Below are 20,133 nucleotides of genomic sequence, written 5' to 3'. Positions count from 1 at the left end.
AAGTTGGAGTTTTAAAATATTGACAATATCATCCTTTACCCTGTATTCTGATTTATCTTGGTCCTAATGTGAACCACTTCGTTCATATCTCTTATTGATGTATAATCTCTTTTTCAGCTTCTTTGACAGTTACTGTGTAAAGTAATGCTGACCTTAGAGTTGCAGAACTCTGACTCTGTGTCTCAGGTGTCATGCCATTACCTAAAGTTCCAGGGAGCTACCAGGTTATGCAGAAAGAGCACTGAAACTCAGAATTTAGAAACAACAATTAAAACTCAGGAGTGTATGTGACTGCTGTAATAGCTTTCAATCTCTACTCCTTAATCATTGATTGCCCAATCCCTGCTCACTTTCTATCTCCTGATAATCAATCTATAAGTATCATTTTGATATCAAAATGTGTTAGCTCATGATCATTTCACTTAAGTTTATAAGCCCATAGTCCATGTTCATGTGAAAGAAAATAGGAGAAAAATATGAAAACATAGTTTTTTATTGGGGTGGTTTGGGCTAATTGTGATGGAATGGAATCAAAATAAGGGATTTTGTTTGTTTGTTTTCTTTTTGTGACCAAATCCTTTGTTTTTGTGGACACAGAGAAGGAAAAGACATTCATTTTTGTGGAAGGAATGAAAATGGAGCAAGAGAATATTCTGCTGTGCTTGGCATAGCCAGGAAATTAATTTGGTTTCAACTTGTGTTTACAATAGTTCATTAGAAGTAATTTTTTTTCCTGGGGATATAAAGTAATAATTTATAAGTTTAACTAGTTATTTTCTTACTTTTTAAAAGTGATAAGAATTTGGGCGGGCCGCGGTGGCTCAGCGGGCAAAGTGCTTGCCTGCTATGCCGGAGGACCTCGGTTCGATTCCCGGCCCCAGCCCATGTAAAAAACAAACAAACAAAATACAATAAAACAAGAAAATGTTTAAAGATGTTTCCCTTTCTTCCTCCCTTCCTTCCTTCCATCCTTCCTTCCTTCTCTCTGTCTTTCCTTCCCTTCCTCCCTCTCTCTTAAAAAAAAAAAAAAAAAAAAAAAAAAAAGTGATAAGAATTTTACTTTTGGCTATTTGTTTTTAGATAGAAGTACTGCGTACACAACTAATGAAAGCAGAAGGTGATCGAAAGGGCTTACAAAATGAAGCATCTCATATTTCCAAACAACAGTCAAACCATCAGGATGAACAACGAGATGATTGGAGGTTTAGAAGAGGTATAATTCTGTTTGTAAATATGAGAGTTTTTTTGGGTCTTTCCTAGAAAATACTTCCCATTCTCAGAATTGCATTCCTTATGCTGAGCTATTGTTGTTATGTTTATTTCTCGATCCTACCACAAGATTTTCCACAAGTTGATCATAATCTAGCATTTACTATATATTTTTTAATTAGAAAAGTTGTAGGTTTACAGAAAAATGATGCCAAAGTTTGAGTCCCTGCATACCCTATTGTACCTTTGTTACAATCAATGTAACAGTATTATTATAATTATACCATAAACTATAGTCTGTATTTTATATTATGGCTTACTGTGTTGTGCGTTTCTGTAGTTTTTAAAAAAATTTTGTTTTGTCATATACAACCTAAACTTCCCCTTTTTAATTGCATTCAAATGTACATTTCAGTGGTTATATTTATTAACAATGTTTTACTACCATTACCAAATCCATTACCAAAACTTGTGATCACTCTAAGCAGAAACTCTGTGCCAATTAAGCCTTAGCACCCCATTTCTTACCCCAACTCAGCCCATGGTAACCTGTATTCTAATTTCTAAACCAATAAATTTGTTTATTCTATTATTTCACATCAGTGAGATCATGCAATATTTACCCTTTTGTTTCTGGCTTATTTCACCCATCATGGCGTCTTCAGGGTTCATCCATGTTGTTGTGTATATCAGAACTTTGTTCCTGTTTATGGCTGAAAAATATTCCATTGGTCTATATATATCACGTTTCATTTATCCATTCATCTGCTAGTGGACAATTTTGTTGCTTCTATCTTTTGGCAATTGTGAATAATGCTCTTATGAAAAATCAGTGTGTAAATATTTGAGTCCCTGATTTCAGTTTTTTTGGTTATATACCTAGAAGTGGGATTGCTGGTTTATATGAAATTCTATGCTTAACTTTCTGAGGAACTCCCAAACTTCATTCCCCAATGGCTGCACTATTTTACATTCCCACCAACAATGAATGACTATTCTTATTTTTCAACACTCCTCATTTTCTGTTCTTTAAATAGTGGCCATTCTGGTAGGTGTGAAAAGGTATCTCACTTATAAAAAGCATCTTCTCTAATGCTTGTTATTATTATTTTAATAGTAGCCTTGCTAGTGGGTGAGAAATGGTATCTCATTATGGTGTTGATTTCCTTAATGACTAATTATATTGAGTACCTTTTCATGTGCATTTTCACCATTTCTAGGTCATCTTTAGAAAAATGTCTATTCCAGTCTTTTGCCTATTTTTAAATTAGTTTTGTATTTTATTTGTTGAGTTGTAGGACTTCTTTATATGTTATGGATATTTAAACCTAACTGGGGAGAGGCAGGGTAAGATTGCGATGTAGTGAAGTGTAGAATTTACTTCATGCTCCAGGGCAGCTAGTAAATAGCCAGGAATTGAATGAAACAACTGTTGAGGGGACATCAGTGATGAATACACATCATATACTGGTCTGAAATAGGTGGAATGGCTGAGATTCCACAGAGAACTGTAAGTCTCCCAAGCCATGAAGTCTGGTGCCCCTGCCCTACTGGCATGGCAGGCTGGTTCCTGAGGGAAAAAGAGACAGATTCTACTATGGGCAAGGAAGGTAGCTCAATCAAGCTCCAATTGTGGAATTAATTAACAAATTCTGACTGTTGAAAACAGGCCCCCAATACAGGTAAACCTGGAATAAGCACTAAAGAAATCATGAGTTTTCACCTTGATAGAGAGGGGGTGGGATTGACGGGGGAAAAAAATGAAAAAATAACAACAGAGGTTTTTTTTAGTTGGACATCATGAAATACTGGAAAAGGGTTGGGCCTAAAGAAGAGGAGGCACATAGAGCCTGGGGCCACATATAGCCATATACCAACTCCAACTCTTGATTGGCAAACCCAGGAGCTGGGTCTGGTTCTTAAAAGGCTCTCTCTTTCTCTCTTTTTCTTAACAATTCATTAGATAGAACTGCAGGCACACTCAGGCTTCAGCACTACCCCAGGCAAGGGCAGAATTAGGCATGTCTGAGAGGCAAGTAACTTGTCAGGAGAGTAGGGATGATTCCCTAATGAGAAGGGGGGCAAGGCCCAGCTCAAGTGACTTCACTGTTTCAGGGAATTCAGGCCTTAGGTACTGGAAAACAGAAGCAATCTAAACCTACTGTCTACCTCAGCTTCTGTCTCAACCACACCACTGACAGGGAGAGGCTGCTAAGAATTAAAGTCACTGCATCACTTTATGCTGGTGGGAAGCTGCAGGCTGACAGGTGCCTCAGACTGGGCATGATGGGAACAGCACATAGTCTAGAAGCTTCCTAGGAAAGTCTGACAATCTGCTGGGTCTCAACCTAAGGGAAGCTTGATACTGGTTACACCCTCCTCCTGAGATGTGGGACTGTCTTTTCTGGGAAAATCTGACTAGGGTTGATCATATCTAAGGAGACTCTCCTCAAAAAAATGTCCATATAGTTAGGGAAAGAACCAGAAAAACAAGAGCTGAAAAATCCTGATCAGTTAAACAGAAACTATGCTAGAGATCTAGAATAAGTTGAACTGAATGCCAAGGAACAGATGGAGAAAAAAGCCAAACAACAAGAAACCCTAGGTAAAAGCGTGAAAATGACCTCCAAAATAAACTAATTAAGGAAGCCAAATGCCTAGATGCCAGCAAAAACTAATGAAACATACTAGGAAAATTGAAGATATGGCCCAGTCAAAGGAACAAACAAACATTTAAATGAGATATAGGAGTTAAAAAAATTAATTTATGATGTTCAAACAGACATGTAAAATCTTGTCAAAAATCAAATCAATGAGTTGAAAGAAGAAATGGCAAAAGAGATGAAGGATATAAAATATTCATTGGGTGAACATAAAGAAGAACTTGAAAATTTGAAGAAACAAATGGAACAGCTTATAGGAATGAAAGCACAATAGAAGAGATGAAAAACAGTGGAGACCTACAGCAGCAGATTTGAAGGGGCAGAAGAAAAGATTAGTGAACTAGAGGAAAGGACATCTGAAATCCTACACACAAAAGATGTAGGGAAAAGAATGGAAAAATATGACCAGGGTCTCAGGGACCTGAATGATAGCATGAAGTACATGAATATACATGTTATGGGTGTCCCAGAAGGAAAAGAGAAGGGAAAAGGGGCAAAAACAGTAATGGAGGAAATAATCATTGAAAATTTCCTAAGAAAGATCTCTTCAAAAAGGCCTAAAATTGCAGGTCCAAGAAGCACAGCATACCTCAAACAGAATAGATCCAAATAGACCTACTCCAAGACTGTTACTAATCAGATTGTTAAATGTTAAAAATAGAGAATTCTGAAAGCAGCAAGGGAAAAGCAATGCATCACAAGTGATGCTCGATGAGACCATGTGTGGATTTCTCAGCAGAAACCACTCATGTGAGAAGGCAAAAGTATAATATATTTAAGATTCTGAAAGAGTAAAACTGCCAACCAAGAATTCTTTCCCAAGCAAAACTGTCCTTCAGAAATGGGGGGGAGGGTGTTAAAATATTTTCAGACAGTTACTGGGAGAGTTTGTGAGTAAAAGACTGGCTTTACAAATAATACTGAAGTGAGCACTACAAACAGATAGGGAAAGACAGGAGAGAGAGTTCTGGAGAAGAGTTTGGAAATGAAGACTATCATTAAAGATAAAAAGAGAAAGAAAAATAAGATATGATATAAAATCCAAAAGAAAAAATGGTGGAAGAAAATACCATCTTTACAGTAATAACATTAAATGTTAATGGATAAAACTCCCCTATCAAAAGACATAGACTGGAAGAATGGACTGAAAAACAGGACCCATCTATATACTATCTACAGATGACTCACTTTAGACCCAAGGACAAAAACATTGAAAGTGAAATGTTGGAAAAAGATATTTCATGCAAGCAACAATCAGAAAAGAGTGGGTGGGGTTAGCTATACTAAAAGCTGAATTCAAATGTAAAATAATTAACAGAGACAAGAAGTACACTATGTATTATTAAAAGGAACAATGCATCAAGGAAACAACAATCATAAGTATTTATGCACCAAGTCAGAATGCCCCAAATACATGAGGCAAACACTGACAACACTGAAGGGAGAAGTAAAACACCTCTATCATAATAGTTGGAGACTTTAATTCCCCACTCTCATAAATAAATAGACCATCTAGACAGAGAATGAACAAGGAAACAAATTTTGAATAATATGATAAATGAACTAAACTTAACAGATATTTGCAGAATGTTATACCCCCAACAGCAGGATATACATTTTTGTCAAGTGCTCATGGATCATTCTCATGGATAGACCATATTCTGGGTCATAAACGAGTCTAAATAAATTTAAACAGATTGAAATCATACTAAACATTTTGTTTGATCATAATAGAATGAAGTTGGAAATCAAAACAAGTAGAGGGCGAGAAATTTTAAAAAATACATAGAGGCTAAGCAACACATTCTTAAACAATTTGTGGGTCAAGGAATAAATTACAAGAGAAATCAGTAAATATCAGCAAATGGGAATGAAAACACAACATATCAAAACCTATTGGATACTGCAAAGAAATTTATTGCCCTAAATGACTGTATTAAAAAAAGAAGAAAGAGCAGAAATTGAGGAATTAATTATTCTCCAGAAAGAATTAGAGAAAGAACAGCAAACTAACACCAAAGCAAATGGAAGGAAAGAAATAAGAAAGATTAGAGTGGAAATAAATGAAATTGAGAATATGAAACAGTAGAGAAAATCAACAAAACTAGAAGTTGGTTCTTTGAGAAATCAGTAAAATTGATGGACCCTTAGCTAAGCTGGCAAAGCAATAACAGAGAGTATGCAAATAAATAAAGTCAGAAATGGGAGAGGGGACATAACCACTGACCCCGCAGAAATAATGGAGAAAATGCTAATACACTAGACAACATAGATGAAATGGGCAATGTCCTAGAAAACTGACATTGACTTGAGAAGAAAAAATTGACCTCAACAAACCAATCACAAATAAAGAGATTGAATCAGTCATCAAGAAGCTCCCCAAACAGAAAATTCCAGGACCAGGTGGCTTCACATTTGAATTCTACCAAGCATTCAAGAAAGAATTTATCCCAATCCTGTTGAAACTCTTCAAAAAAATTGGAGGGAAAACTACCTAACTCATTCTTTAAAGCCAATATTACCCTAATACCAAAGCCAGAGAAAGATACTACAGGAAAAGAAAATTACAGACCAATCTCTTTAATGTATATGAGTGTAAAAATCCTCAACAAAATACTTGCAAATGGAATCCAGCAGCACATTAAAAGAATTATACACCATGACCAAGTGGGACTTATTCTAGGTATATAAGCCTGGCTCAACACAAGAAAATCAAATAATGTAATACACCACAGCAATTAATCAAAGTGGAAGAACCATACGATTATCTCTACCAATTCAGAAAAAGCATCTGACAAAATTCAACATCCTTTCTTGATGAAAACACTTCAAAGGATAAGAATAGAAAGGAACTTCTTCAACAGGATAAAGGGAATATATGAAAAATGCACCACTAACTTCATCCTCAGCTGGGAAAGACTGAAAACTTTCCCACTAAGATGAGGCACAAGACAATGTTGACCACTGTTGCCATTGTTATTTATCACTTTGTTGGAACTTCTTACCAGAGCAATTAGACAAAGAAATAAAAAGCATCCAAATTGGAAAGAAAGAAGTAAAACTCTGTTAGCAGGTGACATTATAGTATATGTTGAAAATTGTGAAAAATCTGCAGCAAAGTTGCTAGAACTAATAACTGAGTATAGCAAAGTTCAGGATACAAGATTAACACCCCCAAATTAGTAGTGTTTCCATATACTAGTAATGAGCCCTCTTAGGAGGAAATCAAGAAAAAAATTCCATTTACAATAACAACCAAAAAATCAAAATTTAGAATAAATTTAATTAAGGACACAAAACATGTGTACACAGAAAACTATAAGAAATTGTTAAAAGAAATCATGGAAGACCTAAATAAATGTAAGGGCATATCATGTTCATGGATTGGAAGACTAAATATAGTTAAGATATGTACTCTGCCCAGATTGATTTATAGATTCACTGCAATATGAATTAAAATCCCAGCAAGTTGTTTTGCAGAATTAGAGAAACCAATAACTAAATTTATTTGGAAGGGTTATGTGGTAGTTAGGTTTAGATGTCAACTTGGCCAGGTGAACGTGCCTAGTTTTGTTGCTGTGGGCATGAGCCAATGGCATGTGAAACTAATCTGTTGCTGATTACGTCTGCAGTTGGCTAGAAGGTGTGCCTGCTGCATTGAATAATGTTTGATTTAATTGGATGGAAGCTTAAATGAGAGAGCTCAGCATAGCACAGCCCAAGCAGCTCAGCATACCTCATCTCAGCATTCACAGCTCAGCCCAGGGCTTTGGAGATGCAGAAAGGAATCATCCCTGGGGGAAGTTGTTGGAACCCAGAGGCCTGGAGAGAAGGCCAGCAGAGATTGATTGCTCTGCACCTTCCCGTGTAAGAAAGAACCTCAGTTGAAAGTTAGCTGTCTTTCCTCTGAAGAACTATGTGTTTTTAACTAAATAAATCCCCTTTTATTAAAAGCCAGTCCATCTCCGGTGTGTTGCATTCTGGCAGCTTTGGCAGGCTAAAACAGATGGGGTGCCCTGAATAGCTAAAAAAATATCTTGAGAAAGAAAAATGAAGTGGAAGGTCTCACGCTTCCTGACTTTAGAATATATTACAAAGCTGCAGTGGTCAAGACAGCATGGTACTGCATAAAGATAGATACACTGACCAGTGGAATTGAATTATGTGTTCAGAAATAGCCCTCTCATCTATGGACAATTGATTTTTGATAAGGCAGAAAAGCCAACCCACTGGAACAGAGCAGCCCCTTCAATAAAGGGTGTTTGGAGAACTGGATATCCATATGCAAAAGAATGAAAGAGGATCCATATTTCATATCCTATGCAAAAATTAAGTCAAAATGGGTTAAGGACCTAAACATTAAAATTAACACCATAAAACTTTTCTTAGGAAATGTAGGGAAATATCTTATAAAGCTTGTGATAGGAGGTGGTTTCTATAGACTTTACACTCAAAATACAAAAAATGAAAAAATAGATAAATGATCCCCATAAAACTAAACATTTTTGTGCATCAAAGAACTTTGCCAGGAAAGTAAAAAGGCAGTCTATGTTGTGGGAGACCTTATTTGCCAAGCACATATCAAATAAAGGTTTAATACCCACAATATATAAAGGGGTTCTACAGCTCAACCACAAAAAGGGAAACAACTCAAAGAATGGGCAAAAAACATGAAGAGAAGCTTTTCAGAAGAGGAAACTGAAATGGCTCCAAGGCACATGAAAAGATGTTCAGCTTCACTGGCTATTAGGGAAAAGCAAATCGAAACCACAATGAGATATTATTTCACACCCACTAAACTAGCCATTATCAGAAAAACAGAAAATAATAAGTGCTGGAAAGGGTGTGGCAAAAGAGGCACACTTATTCACTGTTGGTGGGAATGTAGAATGGTGCAACCACTCTAGAAGGCAGTTTGGCAGTTCCTCAGGAAGCTGTATAGAATTGCCATATTGTTTAAAGCAATCTCATTACTAGGTATATATTCAGAGGAACTGAAGGCAAGGATACAATCAAACATTGGTACACTGATGTTTATAGCAGCATCATTCATGATTGCCAAGAGATGGAAACAGCCAAAATGTTCCTCAATGGATGAATGCTAGACAAGCTGTGATATATACATACAATGGAATATTACGTACTTGTAAGAGAGAGTAAAGTCATGAAGCATGTAGCATGGTGGATGAACCTTGAAGACATTATGCTGAATGCAATTAGCCAGAAACAAAACGGCAAATATTGTATGGTATCACTAATATGAACTAACATTATTGAGTGAACATTGAGAGTTAAAGTTAAGAACACAGGCTATCAGGAGATAGAAAGATTGAGATTGGACATTTCCTGATGAAGAAATACAGACTGTTCAACAGGACTGATTATAAACATTTAGAAATAGATAGCAGAATAGTTTCTGATGGTAGCAAAATAGTATATGTACACTGAATGAAGTTGAAGGAAATATTGTTAAGGAGAAAGGGCTAGGGGCATGTATGACACCAAAAGAAAAGATAGTTGATAAACATTGAGATGGTATAACTTAGAAATGCCTAGAGTGGACAATGATGGTGATGAAATGTACCAATATAGGAAAGTTTTTGTCATGAGCTAGAACAAATTAAGGTCATAGTTAAAAGGTGTTGACAATGGGATGATAAGCAGGAAAAAAAAATCCACACAATCTAGCATCCATGGTTAACAGTACATTATAATATGCTTCCATTGAATGTAATAAAGGCAATATACCAGATGTCAATAAGCAGAATATATAGGAGTGTGATATGGGACTCTTTGTGGAGGAAAAGGTAGTGTCCTTATTGGTAGTGCAAAAGCATGGCTTTGTGATTTTAGTGGGAACTCTAGATTTTCTACTTAGGCTGGATTGTATTAAGTTTGAATAAAACTGTTTAAAAATGTACAGAGAGATACAGGTACTGGAGCAACTATGGAGAAAGAGATATACCGTTTTACTGTTAGTTGGGAAGCAGAGTGATGCAGCTTCTCTGTCAGGCCCTGTTGTGGTTACACAGGAGCTTGCCTTGTGATCCTTTAACACTGTTGCTGGGTATATACTTGGAGAAACTGTGAGTTGGGATACAAATAGACATTTGCACACTGGTGTTTATGGTGGCAGTGTTTACAGTTTGCAATGGTTGGAGGTGACCTAAAGGTACATTGACAGAGGCACGGAAGGGAGAACCATGGTGTACATATAATGGACTGTAAACAGCCATAAGAAGGAATGAAGTTGTGAGGTCTGCAACTAGGTTAATGAAATTTGAGGACAATACGTTGAATGAAATTTCGGAAGCAAAATGACAAATATCATTTCTCACTCATATGAAGTAACTATAATATACAAACTCATCGAATTAAAATTGAGAGCATGGGTTATCAGGTTGGGGCCTATGATAAAGGGTCCTAGAGCATAAACTTTTATAGCAGTCACATCTGTTTTGAAATTGTAACTTAACTGCTTTTTCTAAGTTCTGAGATGCTGAACTATTTGTGTATAACCTTGTCATTTCCTGCAACTTCAGGTATTTTTGTGACACCTCAGATTCAGAGTTAGAGGTTTGAAACTATGAGAGTCAGCATTACCCCATATAGCAACTGTTACAGAAGTGGAAGTAGTGATCAGATATAAAGTAGAGATATGAATGAAGCTGATCTGGATGGGTCTATGGTAAATCAGAATACTGGGTTAAGGATTATATGGTCTATATTTTGAGACTTCAGCTTCTGTGTGAGACCAAAGGAAAAGATGTTTATTTCATGCAAAATTTGTATTTTTTATAGTGTATTGTCTAATTTAACTTGAATGGTCATTTATTTAAACACCCTAATTTCATGGAATCTTGAATAGGGAGTGAGATCTTGTTGGTTTGCATAGGTAAGTGTGATTGCCCAATATATCCCAAAGTAATGTGGGCAGAGGATAAAAAAAAGTATGTGCAAAGTCCCCTTGGGGTCCTGGGGAGAAAGGAGAAGATACTAAACTTCTCCGTCTTGGAATTCCTGGTATTCTCACGAGCAGTGAGGACAACCAATTCAATTGGCTGAGCCCTCAATCTTGGGGCTCACCCTTATGAAACTTATTCCTGCAGAGGAGAAGCTGAGCATCCTTGTGATTATTCCTAAGGGCTAGCCCCCAAGAACCTCTTTTATTGCTCAGATATGGCCTCTCTCTCTAACCCATCTTGGCAGATGAACTCAATTCCCTCCCCCCTTCATTGGACATGACTTCCAGAGGTGTAAATCTCCCTGGCAGTGTAGGATATGACTTCTTGGGATGTGCCGGGCCCTGGCATTATGGGATTGAGAAAGCCTTCTTGACCAAAAAGGGGGTGAGAAATGAGACTAGGTAAGATTTTAGTGGCTGAGAGATTTCAGAGTCAAGTGGTGTCCTGGAGTTATTCTTATGCATTATGTAGATATCCCTTTTTAGTTTGTGGTGTATTAGAGTGGCTGGAAGAAAGTCCCTGGAACTGTTGAACTTTATTCCAGTAGCCTTGATTCTTGAAGTCGATTATGTAAATATATAACTTTTACAATGTGACTGTGTGATTATGAAAATCTGGTGTCTGATGCCCCCTTTATCCAGGGTACGGACAGATGAGTACAAAAATAAGGATGAAAAATAAAGAAATAATAGGGGGGGTAAGTGGTTTAAAAAAATGGATAGATTATAATACTAGTGGTTATGAGAGGAAAGGGTAAGGGGTATGGGGTGTATGTTTTTTTTCTTCTTTTTTCTTTTTCTGGAGTCATGGAAATGTTCTAAAAATGATTATGGTCATAAATACACACCTCTGTGATGATATTGTGATCCATTGACTATACACTTTGAATGGATTCTATGGTGCATGAAGATATCTCAATAAAAATATTTTTAAAAAAGATGAATTAGATATGTGGTTTCCAAAAATTCTCTGTTATTTTGTAGATTGTCTTCTTACTTTCATGATGAAGTCCTTTGATTCATGAATATTTTCAACTTGCATGAAGTCCCATGTATCTATTTTTTTCTTTTGTTTCTTGTGCTTTTGATATAAAGTCTAAAAAGCTACTGCCTAACATAAGGTACTGACGATGTTTCCCTATGTCTTCTTCTAGGAATTTTATAGTTTTGCTACTTGAATATAGGCCTTTGACTCATTTTGAGGTGATTTTTGCATATAGCATGAGGTAGGGTTCCACCTTCCTTCTTTTGCATTTTTGACTTGGTACCCTGGTCAGAAATGAATTGACCGTACTACTGAGTTTTTTTCCTGAACTCTCAATTTGATTGCACTGGTCTACATGTGTGTCTTTGTGCCAGTATCATTCTATTTTGATTACCATTGCTTTTTAATAACTTTTAAAATCAGGAAGTGTGCTCTGACTTAACTCTTCTTTTTCAAGATTGTTTTGGGTATTTAAGGTCCCTGATCCTTCCGTATAAATTTGATGCTTAACTTTTTATATTTCTATAAGAAAGCTTCTGGAATTTTTTTTGGGATTGTGTTGTATCTGTAAATCATATTGGGGAGAATTGACATTTTAGCTATATTTTGTCTTCCAATGAATGACTATGGAATGTCCTTCCATTAGTTTAGGTCTTTGATTTCTTCTAATAGTGTTTTATAATTTTCTATGTATAAGTCTTCTGCATTCTTTGTTAAATTTATTCCTTGATATTTGATTCCTTTAGTTACTGTTATAAATTGATTTTTTCCCCCTTGATTCACTCTTCAGATTGCCCGTTAGTAGTGTAAAGGAACATTACTGATTTTGTCATGTTGGTCTCATATTTTGTTGAATTTGTTTTTAGCTCTGGTAGCTTCTGTGTGGATTTTTCAGGGTTTTCTATATATGTATAGATCATTTTATCTGCAAACAGAAAAAGTTGTACTTTTTCCTTTCCAGTTTGTATGCCTTTTATTTATTTGCTTTGCCTAATTACCTTGGCTAGAACTTCCAGTACAATGATGTATAACAGTGATGACCATAAGTATCCTTGTCTTGTTATTGATCTTAGTTGAAAAGCTTGGAACCTTTCACCATTGAGTGTAATGTTAAATGTAGATTTTTCATATATGTCCTTTATCATGTTGAGGAAATTTCCTTCTATTCCTGGATTTCTGAGTGTTTATCAAAAAGGGATGCTGGATTTTGTCAAATTCCTTTTTTGTGTCAATTAAGGTATCGTGTTTTTTTTCCTTCATTGTGTTAATGTGATGTGTTACATTAATTGATTTTCTTATGTTGAACCACCATTTGTATGTCTGTGATAAATTCCACTTGATCCTGGAATATGATTCTTTTAACGTGCTTATGGATTTATTGTGTAGTATTTTGTTGAGGATATTTGCATATATGGTCATAAGGGATATTTACTTTAATTTCCTTTCCTTTTTTGTGGCTTTGTTATTGGGGTAGTGTTGGCCTTATAGAATGTGTTAGGAAATTCTCCCTCCTTTTCCAATGTTTGTAAGACTTTGAGAAGGACGGGTATTAATTCTTCTTGGAATGTTTGTTAAAATTCAGTAGTGAAGCCATCTGGTCCTGAAAATTTCTCTGATTGAAGGTTTTGATCAATAATAGTTTAATTATATTAGTAATTGGACTGCCGAGATCTTCCATTTCTGCTTTAATATAGGTAATTTGTGTGTTTCTAGGAATTTATCTATTTTATCTATGTTATTTAATATGTTAGAATAAGTTGTTGATGATATCCCTATAATCCTTATAATTCTTTTTATTTTTGTGGGTTCATTAGTTTTGCCCCCTCTTTCATTTCTGATTTTAGTTATTTGAGTTTGTTCTCTGTCGATCTAGTTAACTGTCAGTTTTGTTCATCTTTTCAAAGAACCAACTTTGATTTCATTGATTCTTTTTATTGGCTTTTTATTCTCTATCTCATCTCCAATCTATGTTATTTGTTTCTTTTTCCTCCTTTGGGTTTAATTTGCATTTGTTTTTCTAGTTTTCCCAGGTGTGAGGTTATGTGTTTGATTTGAGAGTTTCTCTTTTTTAATAGAAGCATAAAGAGCTATAAATTTCCTTGTCAGCACTCTTAGCTGCATCCTCTATGTTTTAGTGTTATTTTTGTTTACAGTTGGCTGAAAATATTTCATAATTTTTCATGTGATTTCTTTTTTGACTCTTTGGTTGTTTAAGAGTATGTTGTTTAATGTCCATGTATTTGTGAAGTTTTGTGGCCTAAATATGTCTATCTTGGAGAATGACATGTGAAATAGAGAAGAATTATGTATTCTGCTGCTTTTGGACTGTGACCTATATATGTTTCTTAGGCCCAATTGGATTATAGTATTGTTCAGTCTTCTGCTTCCTCATTAATCTTCTCTCTGAATGTTTTATCTGTTATTGAATGTGGTTTATTGAATTCTACTGTCAATGTAGAACTGTCGATTTTCCCCTGTCAAATCTGTCAATATCTGTTTCAAAAGTTTGTGGCTCTGCTTCAGGTATAGAAATATTTATAATTGTTATGACATCTTCATGAATTGACCCCTTTATCAGTATACAGTATCCTACTTTGTCCTGTTTGGTAGTCTTTTATTGAAATCTGTGTTAACCGATGTTAGTTATTCTAGTTTGCTAACTGCCGGAATGCAACACACCAGAGATGGACTGGCTTTTAATAAAAGGGGATTTATTTTGTTAGTTCTTCAGAGGAAAGGCAGTTAACTTTCCATGTCAGTGTTTGATGGGTTACCAACAACTGGTCTTTGGGTAGAAAGTATCACTTTGATGATGGCTTAATTTGAACATTTTCTTGGCCTCAAAATTGTAAGCTTATAAATGCCCATCGTTCAAGCCAAACCATTTAATGTAATTTGCATTAAGAAGCCTAGTAGACTAAAATAGTACTATTTTGAATCATTTTTCATTTCCTTCTTGTTATTTTTTTCAGGTATTTTCTTCATGGTTACCATGAGACTTAAATTTAGCACCATAAATCCATAACGATCACATTTGATTTGATAATAACTTAACTTCAGTAGCTCTTATACTTTTCTGTTCCTCCCTCCTTTTTATTGCACTTGTACAAATTCTGACTTTGTACATTGTATGTTTTTTCATTACTTTTTATGTATTTCGATTTTATAATCTGTAAAAAATAAAATGTTGAGGTGTATACAGAAAAATACAATACATGCTGACATTTGTAATTATCCTTACAATTACCTTTATTGGAGATTTTAATTTCTTTATACCATCTTGAGCCACTGTCCAGTGTCCTTCCCCTTCAGTCTGAAGAACTCCCTTTAGCATTTGTAGGACAAGTCTAGTCGTTTGAACTCCATCAGCTGTTGTTTTCTGGGAATGTCTTCGTTTCTTCCTCATTGTTGAAAGACAGTCTTGTCAGTTATAACATTTCTTGGTTGGTAGTTGTTTTCTTTTAGCCATTTAAATTTTTCGATTTTCTGCCTTTTGCCTCCCTGGTTTCTGATGAGAAAATCAGCACTCAGTCTTTTTGGTGCTTTGTTATAAATAACATATTGCTTTTCTCTTACAACTTTCAGAACTCTCTGCTTGTCATTGACATTTGACAGTTTGACTACTATGCATCTGTGAATGATTCTCTTAGAACATATCACGTATTAAGTTTGTTGGGCGTCTGAATATATATTCATGTCTTCCATTTAATTTGAAGTTTTCTGCTATTATTTTCTTGAATATTCCTTCTTTTTCTCTTTCTTCTCCATCTGATATTCCTATAATGTGTATATTGGTATGTTTGATGGTATTTTTGGAGGCTTCCTTTTTAAATTTCTGTCTTTTAATTAAGATTATTGTATTGTTCATACATTGATTTTCTGATATCCTTTAGTTCCGTCTCCATGTTTTCCTTTATTTCTTTGAGCATATTGAAGCTAATTTTTTTTAAACATTTGCTGGTATATCCAAAGTGTGGTCTTCTTTGTTGATGTTTTTGAATTTTCTGAATTTTTATCTTGTTCTTCTGATGGGTATCATTTCCTGTTTATTTTTTGTTGTTATTCTTGTATACTTTGCTATACACTGTACATTTTAATATGTTAACTCAGGGATTTAATCCTTGAACTGCTATTCCTTTAGTTTGTATTCAACTAGTGATACAGCACAGATTTTTTTTAGTGCTAAGAGATAGCAAAAACAAACAAACCAAGGCAAAAAATCTCTTTCACAGTCTTTGCAAATTGGCATTGCATTGACTGGTGCTCTCTTTCAGAGTTTACTGCTCCCATCAAGAAGATCAAGTCCCAGGAGAAAGTGTAGTGTTCTGTCTTTTCTCAGCTTGTGTTTTGTCCTAGGCTTAAGCTCACTTGTGACTTCAGGAATTTTCCTGTTTATATGAACCTGAATGTTCTCTCTATTCCCTATGAAGTAGACTTTACCCTCCTCCAGGGTGCTCTGTTATGTGTGTAAAACAGATAATCCTTTGCCTAAAGTTGCTTTGATTTGAATCTTGCTTACACAACTTTATCTATGAGCTGTTTCTTTCTGTAGGAAGGTTTTGGGACAGAAACAAGGTCCTGTTTCAGTCATTCAGACTCCCACTAAGTAGACTGACACTAATAGTAGTCATCTCAGTATGTCCACTGGGATTTCTCTGTTTCCTCTTGAACATGGCTGTCCACTCCAACTAGGAGTACAGGCTGGCTCCACACTGCGCCAGGTATGGTGTGAATGAGGGGCAAGTAAGTACACTATGAACTTTTACTACCATTTTTTTTTATGATGTATTTTCTTGACTCATCATTGGTCCAGTTACTGTAAACTTTTAACTATTTTCTGGAGTTCTGAGGAAGGTAGAAGCTTTGCCAGTTTTTGCTAGTTATTTGAAGATTCCATGGGGTATGGAATCTTGGAGCTTCTCGTGCCAATCTTCTTTAATCAGTCTGTCTAAAGCTTAGCTAGCCTTCAGACTTGATGTTGACACTTGTTTCAACCCAGCACAAACCTGAGACCAAAGAACACACTAGACAGAAGATTACCCATGAGTCTAATTAGGAGCTTATGGACAGGAGGAGGATCTTCCCCAATGGCGGCTGATTGGGAGATGAAAGTCTGTACTCTGCCAAATCCAAGAGAGGAAAAGACAGCAAGGTGCATATCCAGGAATGGCTTATAAAGTTTAACAGTCTTGTGAGATTTGGTTATAACGGAGTGTTAACAGACTCATGAGATTTAGTTATTTGGGAGGAGGGTTTTATATTCTTTGACCTTTAACGTCTCTCCTGGTCATGTAGGTAGCTATGTGACTTGCTCTCAAAATGGAAGATGATGTGGGGCCCTGGGCCCTGGGTTTTTACAATACTGCTTCATTTCTAAACCCATTTCAGTAGTCAGACATGCTTATCTCATGGGATGTTCTCTAAGAAGGTGAGAACTAAGCCAGTAGTGGACTTTTTTTCAGCTTGTTACTCTCATGCCTAAATTTGCATGTGTGTTTCTACTTGAATTTTCCTTTGTTTGTAATTTGTTCTTTAAATGCTGTTGTCATGGCTTTTCTCATTTTGCACTGCTTCTTGGGGGGTTTAATCTTATGTTTTAGTCATCACCTGTAACTGCTGATGCTTAAATCTAAGTCCATCTATTCTCCTAACATTAGCCCTCCAGATGGAGTTGCTCACTAACCATCTCCATATGTAGTTCCACTGAATGATTAATCAACAGATCTAAAACTCTAACCATTCTTTCCTCAAAACTTGCTTTTCTTTCGTATCTCAATTAATGACATTATCCTTCATCCAGACACTCAGGCCTAAAACACAAAGAATATATAGATTTTTTTCCTCCTCCCCTTCTAACCAGTTCTCACATCCTATCTTTTTATAGCTCCTGATATTTCTTGAATTTATCCCATTATCTTCTTACATCTATGACCTTAGCTTATGTATGCTTCATCTCCCTATACTGCCCTCTTTGCTTGACTTCCCTTATTCTGGTTCCTCTGTAATCTATTTTCCATACTGCTAAAGGGACCTTGCTAAAGCGTAAACTGATCATGTTATTATCTTGATTAAAACCTCTCATTATAATTTACTGAGTTCTTGCGTACAAGGCATTATACCAATCATGTTCATAATTTTTAATTCCTACTACTATTGCATGACAAGGGTGCTGTTCCTATTTCCAGTTGAGTAATTAAAAAAAGTCTGAAGAAATAGATTGTGTAACTTATCTAGGATCACTTATGGAATTGGTAAACCGAGATATTTTCCTTCCTAAATGTAGAGCTTTTAACTGCTATTCTATACAGACTCATCAGGGTTTATGGCAAGCATTCTCCAAAATTGAATGCTCAAGATGATCTTCCGGCTGTTGGAAGACAGTATTTATAATGCTGTTTATATTTTGTATCTTATATTTTTAAATTTTGCTATGTTTCATTATATGTATATGTACATATAAACCCATACTATGTTTTATATGTATAGATATGTACCAAAATACATATCCCATAGATATATTTCATAATTTGTGCAAAACATGTACATGCCTGTATATGAATACATACGTATAACTACATATATACTTTGTAGATATTTTGTTGTTTCCATGTTTTATGTTATACCTAGCCATATTAATTATTGTTTATACTATGAAACATGTATCAAATATATATATATACACACTCACATATGTGCATATATACATGTATTTATAAAATAAATACATTTTCATTTAAGCAAAGTTGCATATTTTTGAAAAGGAGAGCCATAGGGGTGGGCTGCATAGGGCTTGTGGGCCAATCTAGCCTGTTACCTGTTTTTGTAAATGAACTTTTACAATGGAACACAACCATTCCCATTTATTTATGTGCTATCATATAGGTCCTTCCACAATACAATGGCAGAGTTGAGTAAGTGTAACAGGAATCATATGAGCCAATATATTTGCCATCCAGTCCTCTTCAGAAAAAGTTTATTGACCTCTGGTCTATAGGATAAACTCCCTGCTGATAATATATGTGTTAGCTACATAGAGTTGGGTCTGCAATTATGTGAAAGTATAATACAATTTTGTATCCCTGTGTTTTATGCTATTTCCTTTCCCTGAAATACCACCCCAACTTCATGTCTTTGGTTCGGTGAACTTTTATATTTGCTCTTTAAGTCTAACTTAGTTTCCATTTCTTCCTGTCTCATTTTATTACTGAGAGAGTTAATCTCTCTCTCGTAGTATTTCTGTATAATGTTCATATATGTGTCAGTGTTATTATGCTATTAAAATGCTTGTATGTCTTTCTATTAGGGTTCTCTAGGGAATCTGAACTGTCAGGGGATGTGTGTGTATGTGTGTGTGTGTGTGTGTATGGGAGGAATATTATTAGATTTATTGTAGGGATTGACTCATGCATCTGGGGATGGGCAAGTCAGTATTCTGTAGGGCAAGCTGTAGGTTGGGAACTATAATGAAGGTCTTCGATGAATTCCCAAGAAGAAGCTGGCTGGCTGAAGTAAAGATGAAAATTCTCCCTTCTGACTACTGAAATCATCACTTCTCCTTTTAAGACCTTCAACTAATTGGACGAAATTTCTCTCATTGTTGAAGATAATCCCCTTAGTGGATTGTAGATGTAATCAGCTATAGATGCAATCAGTTTACAGATGATTTAAATCTATGAAATATTCTCACAGAGTAAGGCTAGTGTTTGCTTAATGAAACAACTGTACACCATAATCTAGCCAAATTGACATGTGAAATTAAACACCACAATCTTTCATTCCAAGACATACAATTTGGAACATTTTAATATTTCTGAAGATGATTTGATAGTATTCCCTTCCTTGCCCTTCCTCCCCCCTTAACCTCCTCTTTGCCCTGCTTTCCCTTCCGCCTTCCCCTTTGCTTTTCCTTTCCCTGGAAGAACAGTTTTAAGTTGATGATATGTATTCCAATGTTGAGATCTTAGACTCTAAGAAGTATTTTATTTGTTTCTTGTCTCTATTCTTGGACCATAAATTCATTGAAGATGGATTTTATCTTATACCTTTTTATAATTGAAGAAGTTGGTATTAAGTGTCCTGTGCATAACAGACCCAGATGTTTCATGTTGAATAAAATACCTAGCCAATGTATATTGTTCTATATTATAGTTTCAATACAAAATTGGTAAGAATTATTAATTTGATGGTAATATTCATTGAGAAATTTAGCAATATCATTTGTTGTTTATATTTCAAGAAAACTGTTTCATTGTATGAACATAAGTAACTTGAGTTAGATGGAGTAGCTTAGTTGAAGATGCCTTTTAGATATT

General features: G+C 35.4%; 1 protein-coding gene across 10 annotated transcripts in view; it reads left to right on the top strand.

Moving 5' to 3' along the window:
- CEP128 (centrosomal protein 128) overlaps window positions 1–20,133 on the top strand; it is a 667,241-nt gene that overhangs the window by 186,131 nt on the left and 460,977 nt on the right. For all 10 annotated transcript variants that reach the window (XR_013160385.1, XM_077123220.1, XM_077123226.1 and 7 more), the window contains one exon: window positions 1,081–1,213. Coding sequence is in view for 9 of the 10 variants with exons in the window: in XM_077123220.1 (XP_076979335.1) it covers window positions 1,081–1,213 (133 nt within the window). In the remaining variant the exon portion in view is untranslated. The remainder of the gene's footprint in view (window positions 1–1,080; window positions 1,214–20,133) is intronic.

Source organism: Tamandua tetradactyla, chromosome 12, assembly GCF_023851605.1.
Source record: "Tamandua tetradactyla isolate mTamTet1 chromosome 12, mTamTet1.pri, whole genome shotgun sequence".
In the NCBI taxonomy this organism is placed as follows: domain Eukaryota; kingdom Metazoa; phylum Chordata; class Mammalia; order Pilosa; family Myrmecophagidae; genus Tamandua; species Tamandua tetradactyla.
Note: the sequence above shows the minus strand (reverse complement) of the source record. Positions and strands in the feature narration are given on the sequence as shown.